The following is a 20,080-nucleotide window of genomic DNA, read 5'->3' as shown; positions in this document are numbered from 1 at the left end:
GGCCAGGGCGAATAATCTTTCTTTTGAAATTAATTTTTAAAAATTGTATTTAAATATATTTACTTATTTATTTATTTTTGACATATAATTGACATACAGTATCTTATTAGTTCCAGGTGTATACCATAGTGATTTGATATTTATATGCATTAGGAAATGGTCCCTAATAGGTCTAGTTACCATCTGTCACCATACAAAGTTACTACACTGTATTTCCTATCTGTACATTATATCCCCATTACTTATTTATTTTATAGCTAGGAGTTTGTAGTGCCTCTTAATTCCCTTCTCATCATCTATTTTGCCCACCTCCAAACCCATTCCCCTTTGGTAAGTACTAGTTTGTTTCCTGTATCTATGAGTCTGTTTCTGTTTTGTTTTATTTGTTCATTTATTTTGTTTTTTAGATTTTGCATATAAGTGAAATCATATGGTATTTGTCTTCCTCTGACTTATTTCACTAAGCATAGTACCCTCTAGATTCTAAGAATAATTTCCTCCCTTTGAGTTATTGTCTGCCATCCTTATAATTTCTCTCTCTCAGTCTCTTTCTCCCTCTCTGTCCCTCTCTCTCTCTTTCTCTCACACACACACATACATATATACATACATACCGTTTAGATCTTTCCTTTTCCTTTATGGTAAAAAAAATGCCAGGGATTGGTATTATATGGCATAACTTTAAATTTATTGTTTCTATATTAATTCAGTTGGTCAGTTTAAGTAATCTCCTAATCCTAAGGGTCAGAAAGTTTCTCTTCCACTATAAAGTACGTACTTCTAAGAGTAGTAATATCTTCAGATAATTAAGGTTTTATGACCTCTGACATAAAACTAATCATATTTCTATTTGTAGTTTAGAAAATTGGACAGGTAGGGTGCTCTTACTAATATGCAAAACTCAACATTTGTCATCAAGCAGATTTATTTCTTTCATTAGATACTAATTTTATTAACTTTAGTCAATTTTAAGTATAATAAAAATAAATATTTGTCATTCACAGGATCAAGAAAATAAGTTTCAAATGGAGAAAAGTAATTTAAAACGCACCTATGAGAAAAAGGTAATATATTTTGTGGGAAGATACATTTGAAATAGCAAATGAGGCAATTAAGAATGAGGGTTGATTTTTATAAAGACATGTATTCTAGCCCTAACAGAATAATTTATTTCTAAGTTTATTTCAGCTAGCCAGTAATCAAATTTTGCTTTTTTATATTTTATATTAACAGCTTCAGTTCTGTGATTAGTTATATCAACATTAAAATACCACTTGTATGTTATATTTAACAAGCAAAGAATATACTGTAAATGTTAACCTGTCATAATATTACTATAAAATTATGTTTTCTCGCTATCATTTAAAAAATATGATACAATTGATGGGAGTTATTTTGTATTCTGTTGTATCATACGTATACTAAGAACTCTTAAATATTTAACCAAAGAATATAAAACAATGAGAGAGTTGTCTACTAAAAAATTGATTACTGATTATTTCTTGTCATTTAGAATAGTGAATATTTCTCCTGAAATAAGCTGGTATCCCTGTCATCAGTAATAACTGGGGATTCATTGACATACCATTAACACCTTTGGCAATAAAGTGCAGAATTCTTTACTTTGTGACTTCAGTTTTGAATTTCTTGTTTGCTGTATAGCACAGAAAGTAAAAGAGTAGTTGAAATATCAAAGGTTTTGTTACTGCTTTTGTAATTATTTACTGTTCTAACATTTACCAAATTAAGCCATTTGTAAAATATACACATAATAGAAAATACAAAAAAGCTTAACCCTTCAACTAATTAAAAATACATACAGCCCTGGCCGGTTTGGCTCAGCAGTTAGAGGGTCGGCCTGTGGACCAGAGAGACCTGGATTCGGTTCCCGCTAAGGGCACGTACCTCGGTTGCAGTTTGTCCCCGGCCCCAGTTGGGGTCGTGTGGGTGGCAACCACTCGATGTGTCTTTCTCTCTCTCTCTCTCTCCCCCCCTCCCGTTCTATCTGAAGATAAATGCAAAATGTCCTCAGGTGAGGATAAAAAAATACAAAAATACATACAAACTAAAATTAAACAAGTTTTATAGCACAACATTCTTAAAAAACTGTAATATCACAGCTTATCAGCTTATCTATTCATATAGTCACTCAGCAGATATTCATTAAATGCTTTTACTGGGCACATATCATACTAGGTTTGGGATTGGGGAGAGGGGGAGAGGATGAATTAGACATAGGTTCTATTCTCTAGGAACTTAATGTTTAGGAAGAAGAATGTTTCTGTCATTTGAAAAAGTGGGTATTTCTACAGACATATATTGATCTGAATGTGTGCTCTTTAAAACTATAAAAAGTTTCTTATTGTTGAAGATTTTTTGTGAGTTTTTGGTTTTGTTTTGTTTTGTTTTGCTGCAGCTTGAATACAGCTCAATGCAAGATCTTAAATATAGTTTATGTCTACAAAATGGTATCTGAAAAGGAGAGGGAAATATTACTCTCACTGAAATACAGAATTTTTTCGGTTTCTGCTGTTGAGCCATGCAGCTTCATAAATATTTTACTTACCAGAAAAAGACCATACATTGTGCTAAGCCTCACTGCCCACTGTATAAGGCAGCCACATCCTCTGGGTGTACTTTTTAGTCCATTGTTCATTCTTTGGGCAGATATCTGGCTCCCGTCCACTAAGGAACACCTTCCTGGCCTCCCGCTCCTGGCCTTGCATTCTGTGGGCAGCCCTCTTCCTGAGAGATGGTGTCTGTGCACCTGTGACACAGAGAGGGCTGGGAGCCAGCAGAAGCACACACTACGTAACTTTTAAAGAATGTACTCCTATCCCAGACTTCTTTAAGTTCTACTGAGGACTTAGCTGTAGAAATAGAGCTCACAAGAGTCTTCCTCTACCACTACCTTTGCTCGGTGTCTGTCTCACCTCCTAGATGAACCAGCTCTGCCTAATGCACACACACAAGAGACAGAATGGCCGAGCCCAGTCCATCCTTCTCCAGAGACCTTCCCACCTTTCCTGCTCTGTTCACTCGGAGCAGACCGACACCCTTTCCGCTGGGCAGCGTGTCTGCAGCTTGCCCCTTCCGGGAGGGATCGGTGGGCCTAGCTTTTTAAAAATGGAACTAGTTAAAGTGTGTTCATGGTTTGTAGTATAAATAAGGCACGTTTAAAATAATAGCAACCTTTAAAAGAAAACTAAGCGTATTTGTTCGTGTTGCGTATGTTCCCATATTGGAAGAGAAAAGGCTGCTCAGCGTGTCCCTTTTTGTTTTACAATTAATTCCATAATCTCCCCCTTTTAAATTGACATCTGTTCTTCTTTCTTTATTAAACCTGCTGTGATCTCAGTCCTTGAAGATTTGATGTCTTGTACTCCCCTCAGGGAATATCCCTTTTGACTGCTCAAAGAGCTGACATAAATCTCGCATAGCCCTGGCCTGTGTAACAGGATAGTGAAGGGGGATGTGTAGGGCTTTTGTTTGTTAGTGCTACAGGTGTGACAGGTGTGCACATTCAATAACTTCGGGCGTAAAACTCAGTCCTGAATATCTGTTCAGGAGGAGGAAATGCCATCTGAGTGAGATTATTTCCTCATGCCAATAAGAAAGCAGCATGAGACATCTTGGATTGTCTGAGGTCAGAGAAACAGCATCAGATGCTGTCCCTGACTTAGGCGCATGCACATTATCTAATGGTCTTTATTGATCTCTGGTGGCTGTTGCCTGCTCTTAAGATCTTTGAACATCAAACAAATAATAGGTAGTAAAACGAAATGTCATTGTTTGATGAAGTGTCCTAATCTGTTAAATCAGGAAATGGTTTGGCTAAATGATTTTACTAGCAAGGAAACACCTGCCTCCTACAAGTAACCTACTGCTTGTTTTCCAAACAGCCACCAGAGTAAAAGATGGTGGTGTTTACCTAAAGAAGTTCATGAGACAGATGTTAGGCATGTATATGCAAGAATGGGCTAGAATTGAAATATTTACTTAGAACTGTAGATGTAACTGTAACAAATGAGATATAAAGCCTGATGGCATTCGGATCACCAGTTATTCCCATATTTAGTATGCATTAATAATTCTTTTAATTAGGTTAGAAATAACTTAAAATTTCCACAGCCTTACACATAATATATTGTGCAGTATTTTCCAACTACTACTGGCACAATCTTATTTAAGACACACGAGCCTCTTGGAGTCTTTAAAACAGAATCTGTGCAGTGAAATGATTTATGGAAGTCCTGCAGCCCAGTCCCATATTTTCATGTTGGGAAGTAGAGGTGGGAGCAGCTGAGCTGCAAGTGTAGCGGCCCCCTAGTGGATTTGCTGAGGGCAGCAGCCGTCTGGGCTCCGTGTGCCAGGATGTGTGCACATACGTTTTCTCGTGCGCAGCAGAATCCCTTCTGATGTCCGCAGGTGCTCACCCCTTGTTACTTCAATTCTTAGGGGAAAAGGGAGTAAAATAAACATTTAGTAAATGTTCAATAAATGTGCTTATGGCTCCTTACATCTTAAATTATTTAAAACTTAAATTGTTTACAACATTCTCATGTTTGAGAATATATGCTGTATCTGTGACTTTCTGGTTTGTTTTTCATTATTTAAATTACTAAAATTCATTTTTGGTATTAACGATGTATAGTGGGAAAGAGTTACAAGCAAATCAGCTCAAGCCTTATTCCTCACTGCCATTAGTACATTAAAAAGGAAAGTATCAGTTCTGTTACCCACAACTATCTGAGACATGGGCAAAAACTAGAAACGTAATCTGAAAAGGTCCTTAAGTACACAATGCAAACATATTCAATTACGAACAAACAAACAAACCTAGGACAGTATTTATTGACTGTTCTAGTGAGAGCCAGGTATGGATTGTGCTGAGTGCTGGGGATATAAAAATAAATGAGAAACAGCTTCTAGCTGTGAGGAACCCCCAGCTCAAAAGTCTGTGCTCTGACACATGCATGTTCAACTCAGAGGGAAGTCTCTGCTTCTCCCATTCACGTAGTTCCAGTCCCGCCATAGAAATGGCTCCAATAGTTTCAAGAGCATAAATTAGATCAAGGTGCCTGAGTGACACACTGACCACACAGCAGAAAGTGGCCGCTGAGAAGTTGACAGAGGTTAAGAGTGAATTGCGAATGATAAAAAGCATTTGCAAGAACTCAAAGTTCTTAGCAGTTCAGGGACATTTTTGCAAGGGCAAGCCATCCATCTGTGGAATCTCAGGAGTGTGGCAGACTGTGATTTTGAGTGTTCACAGTGACCTTGAGGTTTCAAGAAAATGTGTACAGAGTATTTAATCTGAGAAGGTGATGATAATAATCTTTAACAGTTGTTGAGCATTTATTATGTTCCCAGTATTGTTCGAAGAGCTTCACACGGAGTAACATTAGCTCATCACAATTTTTATATACTCCCTGTTATCTCCGATTTTCAGACGAGGCAGCTGAGGCACAGGGTGCTGAGGAACTTGTGAAGAAGCCCCCCCCCCCATGTCTGACTCAGAGCTTGCACTCATGATCACCATTTAATTTTAGATTGAGTTTTCCCAAAAGTGGTTCACCTTTTGAAGTTTTCACTGAAAGGGGTAAATCTCAATAATGTTGTCATGCAGTGTTCTGAGTCCCAGAAAACAGTGGAGCGGAGCGCAGGGGACACCCTGCTAGCACAGCACGCCCGAGGCACCAGCCCAGCGTGCACGCCGCCCTGGCTCATCAGAACTTCTGGAGCGGCTCCTTGTTCTTCCACGCGCTGAGGCATCGTCCCGCACGGAGGCGGCTGTGGGCTGCAGGAGGACTCCTCCTCCCTGGAAACCCCAGGCCCTGGCGATTTGCTGGGAACTGGATTTCAGCTGCAGCTCTGAGGAGACCACACTGGAGACATTACGGAAACGGGGTTGTGCCCCCTGTACTTTTGTCAAGTACCAGATCTTAAATGCGCTCTTTAAGAACGAGTTAGAGAAAAGTCAAAACGGGGTTTGTGGCAAAATGTAGTGGCGCCAAGGCAAGAGAGCATTACTCAGAAGACTCGCAGATGGGAGTTTCTTCTGGAAATGGGCTGCTCCCCAAGAACACATCAAGAAATTCATCAGTAGAGCAGCAGGGAATATGGTGTCTGTGACAGAGGAACAGATTTCATAAAGAAAGAAAGGGGTGAAGTGAAAATGGGGGTTATTGTCATCAGAAGGACGGTAGGGAACCTACAGCACAATAGCAGAGTTCAAGTCCTCACAGGAGCTGGACCGCGATCGGACGGGTGTTGTAAAGAATTAAGTCGGGACATTAAAGGCAAACCATTATTTTTTAGACTGCAAAGAAAAATTTTTATTTCAAAATAAAACATTTTGAAAAAGATGACAGGTATTAAGGCAGAAAAATAGAAAACCAGTGTACAACAATCGCTATTTCTGAAGGGGAACTCAGAATAAATGAACACAAACATAATTAAAGATATGAGGACACTTTTCTGACGGTCTGTGTATGCAAACATTAGAAGAGCCACCCTGTGTCAGATAAAAATCAATAAAAGATTAAAATGCATTTGAATTGCAAACCAAAAAAAAAAAGATCTTATAAAAAAAAAGATCAGACAAGGGTGAGGGAGAGCAAAAGTCAGGTGGCCTTAGTCTTCTTAGTTCAAATCTAAATTTCACGGAAAGCAGAGTGACATGTGGTGTTTTTAAGCCAAAATGTTATGACTCAGGAATCTTGGGCACAGACATTCCTTTGTGTATGAAGGCTACAGAATGACATTCTTGCATATGCAAAGCCTCAGAGCTATATCACTCATTTTCTTTTTGAAAATAAAATTACTAGATGATGTCCTTTAACCAACCTAAAGATAAGCAAAAATTCAAATCAAAACAAAACAAAAATTACCCAAGAATGAAAAAAAGAAGTATTGGTGAATGGCTAAATTAAAACAGTGGTGACTTTAAATGTTTATTGTGCACATAATACAAAACGATGCCAACGTCAGGAAAAAAGTCTTGAGCGAGCGATGTAAAGTTAAAGCAGCATTAAAACAACTGGATCCACATTCCCAGAGTCTATGAAAGGAAACCAACGTGGCCAGGAGGAGGAAAAGGACACATGTGCTAGGTGTTTTCTAAAAGATAGAGCACAGAAGTTAATTTTCTCCTGCTAATATTAGAGAAATATGGATTAAAAATAATTCTGAGATCTTTGTAGTACCACTGGTGAAATGAAAGACTGTCACTGTCAGTCTGTCAGAACATGCAGGACTTAGGAACAAAAACAGCCAGATAAAAAGGAACATAAACTGGGACATGTAAAGAAATATGAATATGAATATTCGATATAACAGCAAATATTAGATTGCTGGACTCTATCACTGAACCCAAACCTTCTCTAAGGCATAAGTATGTGTCAGTTTTCCATCCTCGGGAGCTGACTTTAGTATTTGTTATACAGTAGGTGCTTAAATAAATTAATGTGAAGGCAAATCAGATTGTCTAGGGTAATTTGTGATATGTAGAGAAATGTTTGTTATACAGTTTTTGGTAAGATTTTTAGGTACTCTAGGTAGGAAGTGGGAATAACAAATATAAAGAACTAAAACAGGAAGAAAGGAAGGGAGAAAGGGAGAGAAGGAGGGATGGGGAGGGAGGAAGGAAAAAACTGTAGCTTCTGTATCAAAACTACATTTACTGGACAGACAACAGTGCAGTGAAGGCGGTGGGGGTGGGAGGGGGCGGGAGCGGGGAGGAGGGTGTCAGTGGGGGAAAAAGGTGGGACAGCTGTAATACTTTCAACGATAAAGATAAAGACATGTACTTACTCTAAATTCCGAGATCATTTCACATGGAATCTATGGCTAAAACAAATGGGCATGTACTGGTAAAGTGTTATAGGATAGGAAAAAAAAATAAAAGAACATAAAACTAGGAAACATAAAGAAAATATTAATATGAATATTAGATATCAAAAATTACAATCTCCCTTATTATAAAAGAAGATGCAAAATTTGGGTCAAAAGCCAAATCTGTGTGAAATTTCCAGGAGGCTGAAAAGTAATTAACAGAGAAATATTAAAGCTAAAGAGTAGGTCAGTGTATATAAGTGGCTCCAATGGACAGTCATAGATGAAACATTTACTGTGCTGATACTAGTTTCTGCCCTTAACCCTCTTCCCTCTGTCATTCCCAAACTTCCACTCAAATAGATTTGCTTTCCTTTGTGACTTTAAGTTAGTGTTTGGATTTTCACTTAAGATTTTATTTCAAGAAAGGATTTTACTGGTATAAAAACATATGTTTCCAAAATGTTCGTTTTAGTTTATGTCTGAAATTAATTTTGAGACTTGAATTCCTTAATTCTATACATGAAAGAGAGCAGATCAGTGTTGGAATGGTGCTTCTGTTGCTTTAATAATATAGTCACTCCAATTTAGGAAGCCTACTGTGTGCCAAGCACTGTAGCACATACTAGGGATCCAAGAAAAGTAAGACAGTAATTTCATTCTGAACCCCATAGTATTTTGGAGAGTAGATCCCCCCTCCACACCCTATGTAAAGTAAAATAAATGTAATGGCAGGAATTTGCAATGCATATTAGTTGCTCTTTCTCTTCCTAATAAGGTTGGTATTTGTGAGGCATTTTGATTTTACCATTTAAAAGATGGGAGAGGGGCTCCTGTCTCCTGATTCTCCTGATGGTCCACTCTCCCCACCACCAGACATGTTCCTCTCTGCTCTGTTCTCACCTTGGTGTTTGCCTTCGTAGCAGCCAGCAGAGCCCTTGTGTTCTCAAGGAAAACTCCTCTCTACCCTCACTTCTCTCAGTTTACAAGCAGACATTTTATGTATGCATGTATGTATGCATGTATGTGTGTATGTATGTATGCATGAATGCATGTATGCATTTTACTGAAACACCAAGGGGGAAAGCACAAGAGAATTATAAAAGGAACAGGGCAAAGAAGATAGGGTTTTTGAGTTAACAAATCTCTAGCAAACTATTATAAATAGCCAACTACAGGTAGTTTTGTCCAGCACCAGTTCATTTGGGAAGATTTGTGATGTGTGTGTGTTGTTGGCTTTGTTCTTGTCGTCCCTCTCCTATCCCATCTACCTAGCAGTTGTGCTTTCAGCCTCACCTGGATTGGCAGCAGGTTGTAGCTGGCTGGTATCTGCACCCCTCTAAGTGACTCGAGTTTCTTTCCTGCCAGCTGTTCTGCACCCTCAGTGGCCATGTAGGTGGAACCATGGCTGCTGTTTTACCCCTCCCTTTCCCTCCAGCTGTACCAGTTTCCTTTTTCTATTTTTAGATCCACTTCCATCCACCCTGGGTATGCTTATCAGCATTTGCATATGAAGAGTTTTCTGTGAAGCAAAAATTTCATTTGTTATTATCATTCATGCTACAATCCCACCTACTCAAAGGATGCCACATTTAGGAAAGAGATACTGTACTCATGGTGGGAGACTTCCTCCCAAACTCACTAATAGTTACAGGGATCATGCCTGGAAGAGAAGACTCATCACAACCTGTATGTTTGCGAATATAGACACGTTATTTCTTGTATTTTCCTAGATCTCATGAGATTCCTTTTCTTTGGCTAATACGTACTTTTTAAAAAAAAGTTTAAGTGATTCCTCCCTTTTTGAGTTTTTTATGCATCAGTTTATTTTACAGGGAATCCACACACAGGTAGATTCAAACAGTTATTAACTTGGCCAGAAAATTGGTATTGGAAGTAGGATATTGAAATAATTATATGGTAAATGATTATGGTTAACACAGTCTCTCTCGAAATATCTAAATCTAACTTTATATTAAAAATGGACTTAAGATTGCAGTTTCATTGTTCGTATTTTCCTTTAAGCAAACTTTTCTTGTCTTCTAATAAATTTTACATGTCTTGTCATGGCAGGTTCATGACTTGCAGAGTGAGCTTGATAAAGAAAAGGAAGATACTCAAAAGAAAATCCATAAATTTGAGGAAGCTTTGAAGTGAGTTAAATTCTAATATATTTAATTTTTAAGATATGCATATTCTAAATTGTGAGCCAGATTAAGTAGCTAGAACCTAAACATCCTATTTTTATAATAGCCTTGCTGTGGTTTAGTTTGAGTCAGTTTCCGTCATGAATCTCTATTTTCAGAATTTTATTGCTAGCCGGTAATTTTTTTAAAAAAAGGGAAAATCACTTAGATAGGAATGTAAGAAAATAGAATGTAGTAGTTTCATATACTTTCTTCTTAAATGAAAACAGGTTTAAAAAACAGTAAGATTTAGGTCTTAGAACATTTAGAAATTCCTCTGGATTTTTTGGAGAAATGTGGATAATGAAATCTTACAGTCATATTTGAAAATGAACTACTGTACAGGCATTGTTTAGGAAAGGTTTTGTCTCATGCTATAAAATTTAAACATGCACATTAGAATATTAGATTTTATTTGTCTTTTCCGTTTGTTGACCAAGTTGATTAAGCCCTATTTATCACTAGGTTTTACCTTACAGTTTTTATATGGAAAACATTGATTTATTCAATAAATACTGAGTTCCCGCCATGTTACAGGCAATGTGCAGTCCCTTCCCAGAGGACCTTATAGTCTGGATGGAAAGATATTCAAGAACTTGAGCAATTATACCACGGAGTGATAGAACTTCAATGGGAGAACGGGTCACAGGGTACCTGACCCAAGAAAGTGATTCAAGAAGGGATGCTTCCATGAGCTCAATGTGTCTAGCTAACTCCCAGAAAATCAGCTAATTCCCTTTTTCTTGCTTCCCCAAACCTACAAACAGGAATCACTTACAAAAAGGCCGAAAGGAACACCCAGGATCAAACAAACTTGTGTCACATTCTTTCTGGGAAGACTGCACAGGCTTTTCCTCTCTCACTCTGTTAGAATGGATTGGCTGAGTTGCTGAATAGAATATCTTAAAATAATTTGTGTACCATGGCATCACAGGCTATTAATTTTTTTTTTTATTCTTAACCTGAGGACATTTTTTTTTTATCCTCACCTGAGGACATTTTTCCATTTTTTTGTTCAGATAGAGTAAGGGGAGAGAGAGGAAGAGAGAGAGAGAGAAACATCGATCTGAAAGGGACACATCGAGTGGCTGCCACCCACACAACCCAACCAGGGCCGGGGACAAACTGCAACCGAGGTACGTGCCCTTAGCAGGAACTGAACCCGGGTCTCTCTGGACTGCAGGCCAGTGCTGTAACCGCTGAGCCAAATTGGCCAGGGCTCACCTGAGGACACTTTTGCATTTATCTTCAGATAGAGCGGGAGGGAGAGAGGGAGGAAGAGTGAGAATGAAACATCGATGTGAGAGAGACACATGGAGTGGCTGCCACCCACCCAACCCCAACCAGGGCCAGTGACAAACTGCAACCGAGGAGCGAGCCCTGAGTGGGAACCAAACCCGGGACTCTCCGGACCGCGGGCCAACATTCTAACTACTGAGCCAAACTGGCCAGGGCCAGGCTATTAATTTTTCATCTACAAAAGGACTCATTGCTTATTTGTTCACATCACCACGTGTCAATTAGATGAACTCAGAAGAAAACTATAATATTCATTAATCATGAAGTCAAATAACTGTATTTCATACTCCAAGTTGAATAATGGCAAAACTAGGGCATTTTTGCTCTCTTTTTAGATGGGTTGCCTACCCTTTATTCCTCATTAATTCACTTTTTCCTCCTAGTGCTGATAACTACTTTGTTCATTTACTCAATATATTGCACTTTGGTTTCTCTTTTGTTCTACTCTGTCACTGTTCTTTTGTAATTTTATACATTTTTAATTGGTTTGTTGATTTGCATGTTATATCCCTGAAGGAAGAGATAATCCTTTTAAATAACAGTAAATCAACAAATATTTGTTTAGTACTTACAATGTCTACATGTTATAGTATTATACTAAAAGAAATAGAAGGCTTAGAAGACATAGCTCAAGACATAAGGCTGTTTTTAAAGATTTTATAGTCTAGATTAGGCATTTGAAATACTTAGAATACTAGGTATTAAGTTCTTGACCATAAATGCGATAGGAATTCAGAAAGATTTTTTTCAGTGGGGCGTAGGGAGTTCGTGTAAAACAGAATAGTATCTTTTAATGTTCACCAGGAGAACCTTGAAACCTCCATCGTTTCCATGTACAACATACTCAATTACTGAGCCAAGTAACACTCTTGACAGCTTTAAAGGTCTTTACCAAAATACCAAATTTTACTTGGAGTTAAAAATGCTATTTTAGATTTTTAGTCAAACTCCCCTGTAGATCTATTTCTCCCATTCCCTGTGTTAGTGATGTCTTCATTTTGACTAAGAGTATAATCCTGACAATATAACACCTGAATAGCAGGTGTAATGTGGTCTGAAAGCAGAGTGAGTTATTGTGTGGACTGAACTTCAAAGTAAACAACACAAGCTGGCTATATTCCCAAAGGAAAATATTCTTGGGTTGGGGGTGGGGGCTGCTACTGCTTTTAAATCGGAGAATAGAGTTAGACCTAGTTAGTCCAGAAATAATTCTATTTTTCTAAAAGACAGCTAGATATTTTACTTGATTATTAGAAAAAATTCTTAATATATGTACACAAAGGTGAAAAAGCTTAGTTTTAGAATGTGGTGTTATTCATTCATTTTAATCATTCATTCACTCAGTAAGGGCTTATTTGTTCAGTGCATGTTACATTTGTAGTAGAGGATATCAGAGAACAGGAATATCTACATATGAATTCATATCCATAGGCATGGAAGATAAAGGCATTCAACTCAGTCTTTGGTTTAGAGCTCAAGTTGATACTTCAGTACTTATTTTTATTTTAGAGGGACACTGATTTGAAGTCAGCATTTACTTTAAATGCTAACTCCTTAAAGCTAATTTGTCTATTGTTACTGTTTTTCAGAACTAAGACTAGTTTAATATTACTGTCTTGCTACTGTTTGCAATTAGTATTCTATACATATCCTAAACATTTTGCTTCCTATTTCATTTCTTATTGTAGATAAATTTTAATAACTTCCAGTAGCTGAAAGTTATCTGAAGCTGTGATTATAAGTGGTATGAATTGTATATGTTCATTTTCATTTCTCAAAGATAAGTAAAGTATATGGAAAACTTAGTAGACTAATGAATGAGAAATAACCATATATAATAAAATAATTTGGTGTAACTCTTTGAAACACTAACACTGAAAAAGTATTTTTTTGAGGAGTTAAAGTTTATAAACAATAGATATAGATAGTGTAGATTTGGTTTATTCCTTTTTAAATATTCAGTGAAACATTCCAAAGTCATCTTTTTGATTGATACCTTTTTCAAAGTCCCCTTTTGCAATAAAATACAGAAATCCCTTGAAACAAATTTATTCTGATCCACTTTAACTTTTTGCATTGTCAAATTGTAAACATTATATATATTTCTACCCTGACACTATATATCTCTATCTATATATCTCTATCTATATATCTCTATCTATATATCTCTATCTCTATCTCTATCTCTATCTCTATCTCTATCTCTGTCTCTGTCTCTAGGCTTTCTGTTTCTCAGTTGGTATTGAAAATACATAGTAGAAATTTCACTAGAACATATAACATTGGTCTTCAGATGATACAGTTATTTATTAATGACTCCACAGGAAGTAAGCCCTTCTTGAACTGGAACATTGTTTTGGATGTAGTTGTTGTATATACCTATATATGTATGGAATTTCTATCTAGAACTCTTCTTAATGCTGACTCCAGACAGCACTATGAGTTTGAAATGCTTTCAAGGTTATATCATTTAAATAATTGATGAATATAAGAAAGGTAAATGATAGTAATTCCTGTTGGAGTTTATTTTGATAATTAAATAGTTTCTGTATTTTTTTTTTTTAGGTTTTGAGTTAGGGTTAGTTTTTTTTCAATTATGGTTTACATTCTGTTATCGGTAGCTCTTTTTTATTGTTTGAAAATGTGTAATGATATTTGCATATACCATTGCCTTTATAAGTACAATTTCACTTGCACATAGAATTTTTAGAAACAAGTTCTTGATATTTTCTTGGTATTTCAGAATGTTCTTGAATTATATTTTTACTTGACCTATTCTGAAGCTGGCTTTTAGTGTTAGTTATACTCAGCAAATGTTCACCGTCTAGTTTATTGAAGTCATTGTATAAAATTAGTTATTTATATAAAAATTAGCAGCACTTCTTTTGTATGACTTTATAGTTTTGTTTAAAATGAGGACATTTATAATGTAGTTGAGGGTGTTATTTTTTCTAACAAACTGTCATAAGCTTTTGAAAATGGTTTTTTCTTGCTCAGTATATATAGTGTTTATAATCTCCCGTTACAGTGGAAAGCAGATTATTTACCCCTAAAGTTAAATTTTAAAAGAAGTTATATTTTTAAACATGAGTGGAAAAGCTTTCCTATAAGGTTCTTTTAAATCTCCTTCATTTATCTTTGGTTGCTTGTTTGCTGTTATAAATCAGCATTTATATTTGTAGGAACTAGGATTAATCTTCAAATAGGAATGCCTTAGAGTAAAGATAATAAAACTGCAAAGTTATAATGACAGTGTTTTTGTACTTTTATTTGCTAGAAACTAATCTTAAAAGAAGATGTGAATGGAATACTAAACAATCTTGTGATAATTCAGGGGAATGGACTACATTTTGATTAGGTTTGTTTTTTTTATGGAGCTTTGCTTACTGCAGAAATGTGGATGAAGTTGCAGTCAAAGCAGATAACCTTCCAGTTTAGCCAGAAGCTTGAATTTTGAATTTTGGTAGAAAGGGAAAGCTAGGTTCAATCAATCTTGTGTAGGAATTTTAAAGTATAGCTAAATAATATAATTCTAAATTTAGTTTTCTATATAGCCAAAGTGATGAACTGTGGCTTGGTCATTTTGTTTGTAAGGTTGGTGAACTATCTCAAGGAATTAATAATGATACATACTTTAAAATGGAAAAAAAAAAAGTGAATTAAGGAGCTATCTAGAGAGAAGTTAAAAGGAAGCCCGCAAACTTGAATAGTTAATGTAAAGATTTCTAAACTTGATAAGTGAATGAAAATATCCTTATAGGGTCACCTTGATAAAAAATTTTATTCTTTAGAAAACAGATTTAACTTAGTTTTTTACAGAATATTTTGAAATGTAATATGTATACCTATCCTTTTTATCACTGCATAATAAAAACAATTTGTGGTAAGTGGACATCATCATTTTTGGAATCAATTATTGTGACTTGCTATAGATTAAATTATAAATTAGTATGTGTGACTCAGATTTAAATACACAGTGACCTTCTGTGACCTTGAAACTTGATTTAAAAAAAATGTCCTTGATCTCAGCTTGTTTATGGTGTTTTGACTCTTTTTCAAGAAAACAGTGAACCTTGTAGAGCTGTGTGACCTCCTGAGCAATGTAACGCTGTTGGCTTTCTGCATAGTGAGGGAGTCAAACAAAGGCTGCCTCAGCTCTCTCAAATGTTGTTTTTTTTTTGTCTCCAGAAAATCATCATATTCTCTTTTTTTTATCCTCACCCGAGGACATTTTTCCATTTTTTTACTCAGATAGAGTGGGAAGGAGAGAGAGGATGAGAGAGAAACATCGATGTGAAAGGGACACATCGAGTGGCCGCCACCCACACGACCCAACCAGGGCCGGGGACAAACTGCAGCCAAGGTACATGCCCTTAGCGGGAACCGAACCCGGGTCTCTGTGGACCACAGGGTGACGCTCTAACCGCTGAGCCAAACCGGCCAGGGCTCATCATATTCTCTTTTGCCATGAGTGTTCTCTGATTTTTCATACCATTGATATATGCTTTATTCATATAATAGACCACAGCCAACTCCTTCTGAACTTTTACTCCCCACCCCACCGCCCTTTTAAAAATTTGTGACACTCTTTGTTCATGGAGTATCTGGGGAAGCTTTTGTCATTACTTTGTCATCACCCTTCCTCTCCAGTCACCTGTCACTAATTCATGTAAAATGGGTGCTATTTCTATTCTTGCAACTCCAAACCAAAATACTGTTTCTAATTACAATAATGTCCTTGTAAACCCTTGTGTGCTTGTATTCTGTTAACTTCTGAGGTGCGTCCCTCACACCAACCCTTCCATCAGTTCTTTGTGTCTGCTCACGATCATTGCGTGTTTCTCCATTGCACAAAGTTAAGACCCCTTGCTGTCTGCCAGCTGCATCGGTCCTGTTGACAATCAGGCAAGAGTAGGTGTGCATCTTGAAAACCGCTTTTTCAGCTTCAACCCTACCCCCTTTCTTCTGTGGTCCTTTCTCTCTTCGCTTTTATACTCAGACTTCTTTAGAGTGATTCTACTTATTGACTCTGTCTCCTCATCTACCACTGCCAATCTTCAGCCCAATCTAGTCTGTTTTTCTTATATTACCAAAATGTAGGGTGACCTCCAATTTGGATTTTGTTCAGTCTCCCTTCCTTAAAACATCCTCTTCTTCAATTTTTGTGACACACAATCTCCTGATTTTCTTCCTTCCACTCAGTATTCTATGCATGTTCATTCCATTCTCTACTCGTGCCACAGTCTCTCCTTAGAAAAATCCAATCTAAGGCCATCCTTATAGCAATTATTTACAAATATATACATATACATCCTAGTCTCTGACCATTTATTTCCTCAGTTTTCTTTGTAGCATTTATTACTATGTGATATTTTAGTATTTTTGTTTATTTTTTACTTTTTAAATTCCACTTTTACCTGCACTTTCTGTAGAGTTCTAGGATGTCGTATAAGCCATTCCTTTTCCGTTGTCTTATGTCTCCTCCTCTGTGTTCTCTTCTTGCCTGTTTTTTTTTTTTTTTTTTTTAATTAATTTACATTTTATTTTTTATTTTATTTATTATTTTTTTATCCTCACCCGAGGACATTTTTCCATTTTTTGTTCAGATAGAGTGGGAGGGAGAGAGAGGAACGGAGAGAGAGAGAAACATCGACGTGAAAGGAACACATCGAGTGGCTGCCACCCGCACAACCGACCAGGGCCCGGGACAAACTGCCACCGAGGTACGTGCCCTTAGCGGGAACCGAACCCGGGTCTCTCAGGACCGCAGGCCGACGCTCTAACCCCTGAGCCAAACCGGCCAGGGCTCTTCTTGCCTGTTTTGATGTTCTCCTTTTTAGCCTTCTGCTTTCCACTAGCTGGGGCAGATTCCTGGGCTGCAGGTTGAGTCATTCTGCACGTGTCCAATTTCCCCTGCAAACTATTTTGAAAATTTGAATTATTTTTCAACATGATAAAATCAGGAGTTTTGACATGAAATTTGAATTTCTGGTTCCTCTTGATACATGCAAGATCTGGCAACACCGAGTCTTCTCTTGTGGCAACAAGTAGCTGGAGCTGACTGATTAAGGCATAAAGAAGTCACAACAGTTTTCAAAGAATCATTGTTATCGAGACCACATTTTCTGTTCTTGGTACAGTTAGTAATCAATAAATAACAAGTATTCGGGTTTCTTTTAAAAGCCTAATGTTTGGAAATTTAAAAATATACTTTTAAATAACAAGTATTTAGAACTGAAAGATAATGAAATTATTACTCATCAGATGTTATGAAGTATCTCTAATCTGCTATCTTGACTGAGGTGAGCTAAGCCTCCACCTCAAGAAGCTAAAGACAGCAAAGTAAATATAAGAAAATAGATGAAATGAAAAGCAGAGATCAGTGAAATTGGAAACGTCATGCAACACATCACCAAAACCACCTTGAAAAGCAGTTAATAAATTATTCAGGTCCTATTACACTGGTCAAGAAAAGAAAAGACTAAAAGAAAAAAAAAATGAGTAATACCTTAAGAAAAGAAAATTAAACCAGGAGCATAACTACGGAAAACATGATGTTTCGGCTCACTCTTCTCATTGTTACCTGGCCCCTACCCCCTCCACAGTTTCCCTTACTGTCTTTTTTAATGTTGAGGTAAAATTCACAGAACATAAAGTTAACCATTTAAAGTGAACAACTCAGTTACATTTAGTACATTCACAGTGTTGTACAACCACCACCCCTATCTAGTTCCCAAACATTTTCATGACCCCCAAATAAACAAGAATTAGTCCCCATTCCCGATGGCTCCCATGTCCTCCCAACCGCCAATGTGCTGTCTCTCTGATTTGCCTGTTCTGGGTGTTTCATATAAATGGACCTTCTGTGTCAGTTCCCTTCACCAGCGTGATGTTTTCTAGGTTTGTCCACATTGTAGCACAAATCAGTACTTCATTCTTTTTATGGCTGGATACTATTTATATCATATTTTTTAAATCCATTTAACTGTGGATGGACATTTGGGTTTCCACCTTTAGGCTAATGTGAATAGTCCTACTACTATGAACACTCACGCACAGGTATTCGAGTGCCTGTTTTCAATTCTTTGAGTATATACCTAGGAGAGAGCTGCTGGGAGAGCTATTTGTGCTTATACTTGGTTTCTGTTATTGGTCTTCAAAATGATACTCTGGCAGGTCGCGGACACATTTCCCTTTTGCACAACGTGCGGCGGCTGCTGGAGCCACATAAGGAGAGCAGTCACTGAGAGTTATGTAAAGGGCGTGTAGGCATTTGGTAAGAATGTTCCTGTCCAGTGGGTTAGTGTCGCCCAGGATTCACACTGTTGATTAATGTATTATATGATAAACATAGATTATAACGGAAAGAGTTGGGTGGTCATGTGGTATTCCTATCAAATTAGGATAAGCAGTTAAATTGGGTAAGTTGCCCTTCCCTACTTGGGGGATATTTTGCCTGTATCTACTTCACTAGGCTTCATAAATAAAAATATTCTGTGCTAATCAGTGCTGAAAGTACTCTGACAGATGTTTACTGTCCATATCCTTCCATGTATAATCATTATCATAAAAAATAGTAAATGAAAAACATCACTACCTTACGCCAGGAGAGTTACAATAGAATTGTTAGGTTATTCCACCTGCTGGCCCTTGGGCAGTATATATGTTGTCTCCTTTTGCTAGAGCAGATAATTTACATAGTAATTTTAATATTTTATTGTATTTTTGAAAATGAGAAAACCAGTGCCAATGCTGATGATAAGAATTCAGATCTTACAAACAAAATAATTGAGAAAAGGTAGAAATCATTGGCCATGTTGAAAGTAGTGCTTACTTAATCTCAATTAATTTCATAGTGTACTTAAGCCTGTGTGTTAAAGTATAAAGAAAGAAAGGTAAATTAAATAATAATACATCTGAAATACTAGAAAAGCAGCCTCAATGTTGGTAACTTCTCACAGCTATTGTCAACTGTTAGCTATCAGATACTTAGGTTACTTCATAGGACTCGGAAAATAAATTTAATTGGTAATAAATGTGTATAATCTCTCAATTTGGTATTAATTTAAATTGTAGATCTTTTCACGATGGTGTCCCCAAGTTCCATTCTGAACACAATGGCTTATATACCTGATATATTTATTCTTATATAGTAAAAGTCATCTAGGAAGTTGGAAGAGGATGAACGTGAGATGTAGAGATGGAGAATGCAGAGTGTATGTGAAGTAACCCGCGAAGATTAGCCCAGCGGGAGCAGAAAGTGCAGAGACTGGTGGTCCAGATGGAGGATCCCAAATACCCCCAAAGTGTGGGGCAGAAGAATGTGCTGTTTCCCATAGGGAACAGAGCATGGTTGATGGATTGGTAGCAGTGTGGTAAATGCTAAAGGTGACATTGGAGGAAGACTTATTTTCCTGAATATTTCTCTGCAATAAGCTAGGTTTTGAAGGAAGGACAGAAAATGAGCTGGTGGAGAAGAATTTCCCTGCCTGAAGGAATAAAATGTTTCAGGGACATGAATCTGGTAACATGTTAATGTCCAAGCATGAGGTTAGGAGTAAACCTAACAGATCTGATTTCCTGGAAGGGGATAATAAACACTAGATAAGCAAATGTCAAACATTTCCATCCTTAAGAAACCATGCTTTTATTTCCTTATTGAATTTCCTTTATTCCTCACCAAATCGTAGTCCGTGAAGTTTGATGTCATGAAATTTAACAAAGAAATTTAAAAATTAGTGACTTTAAAAAATTCAAAT

The 20,080-nt window shown here is 37.0% G+C and overlaps 1 protein-coding gene across 5 annotated transcripts in view; it reads left to right on the top strand.

The window, feature by feature from the left end:
• The window catches only part of CEP112 (centrosomal protein 112), a 341,295-nt gene that overhangs the window by 80,613 nt on the left and 240,602 nt on the right, over positions 1–20,080 (top strand). For all 5 annotated transcript variants that reach the window (XM_036269316.1, XM_036269315.1, XM_036269313.1 and 2 more), the window contains 2 exons: positions 1,005–1,064; positions 9,910–9,989. In XM_036269316.1, coding sequence (XP_036125209.1) covers positions 1,005–1,064; positions 9,910–9,989 — 140 coding nt within the window. The remainder of the gene's footprint in view (positions 1–1,004; positions 1,065–9,909; positions 9,990–20,080) is intronic.

The sequence above is a fragment of the Molossus molossus genome, unplaced genomic scaffold (genome assembly GCF_014108415.1).
Source record: "Molossus molossus isolate mMolMol1 unplaced genomic scaffold, mMolMol1.p scaffold_m16_p_19, whole genome shotgun sequence".
In the NCBI taxonomy this organism is placed as follows: Eukaryota; Metazoa; Chordata; class Mammalia; order Chiroptera; family Molossidae; genus Molossus; species Molossus molossus.
Note: the sequence above shows the minus strand (reverse complement) of the source record. Positions and strands in the feature narration are given on the sequence as shown.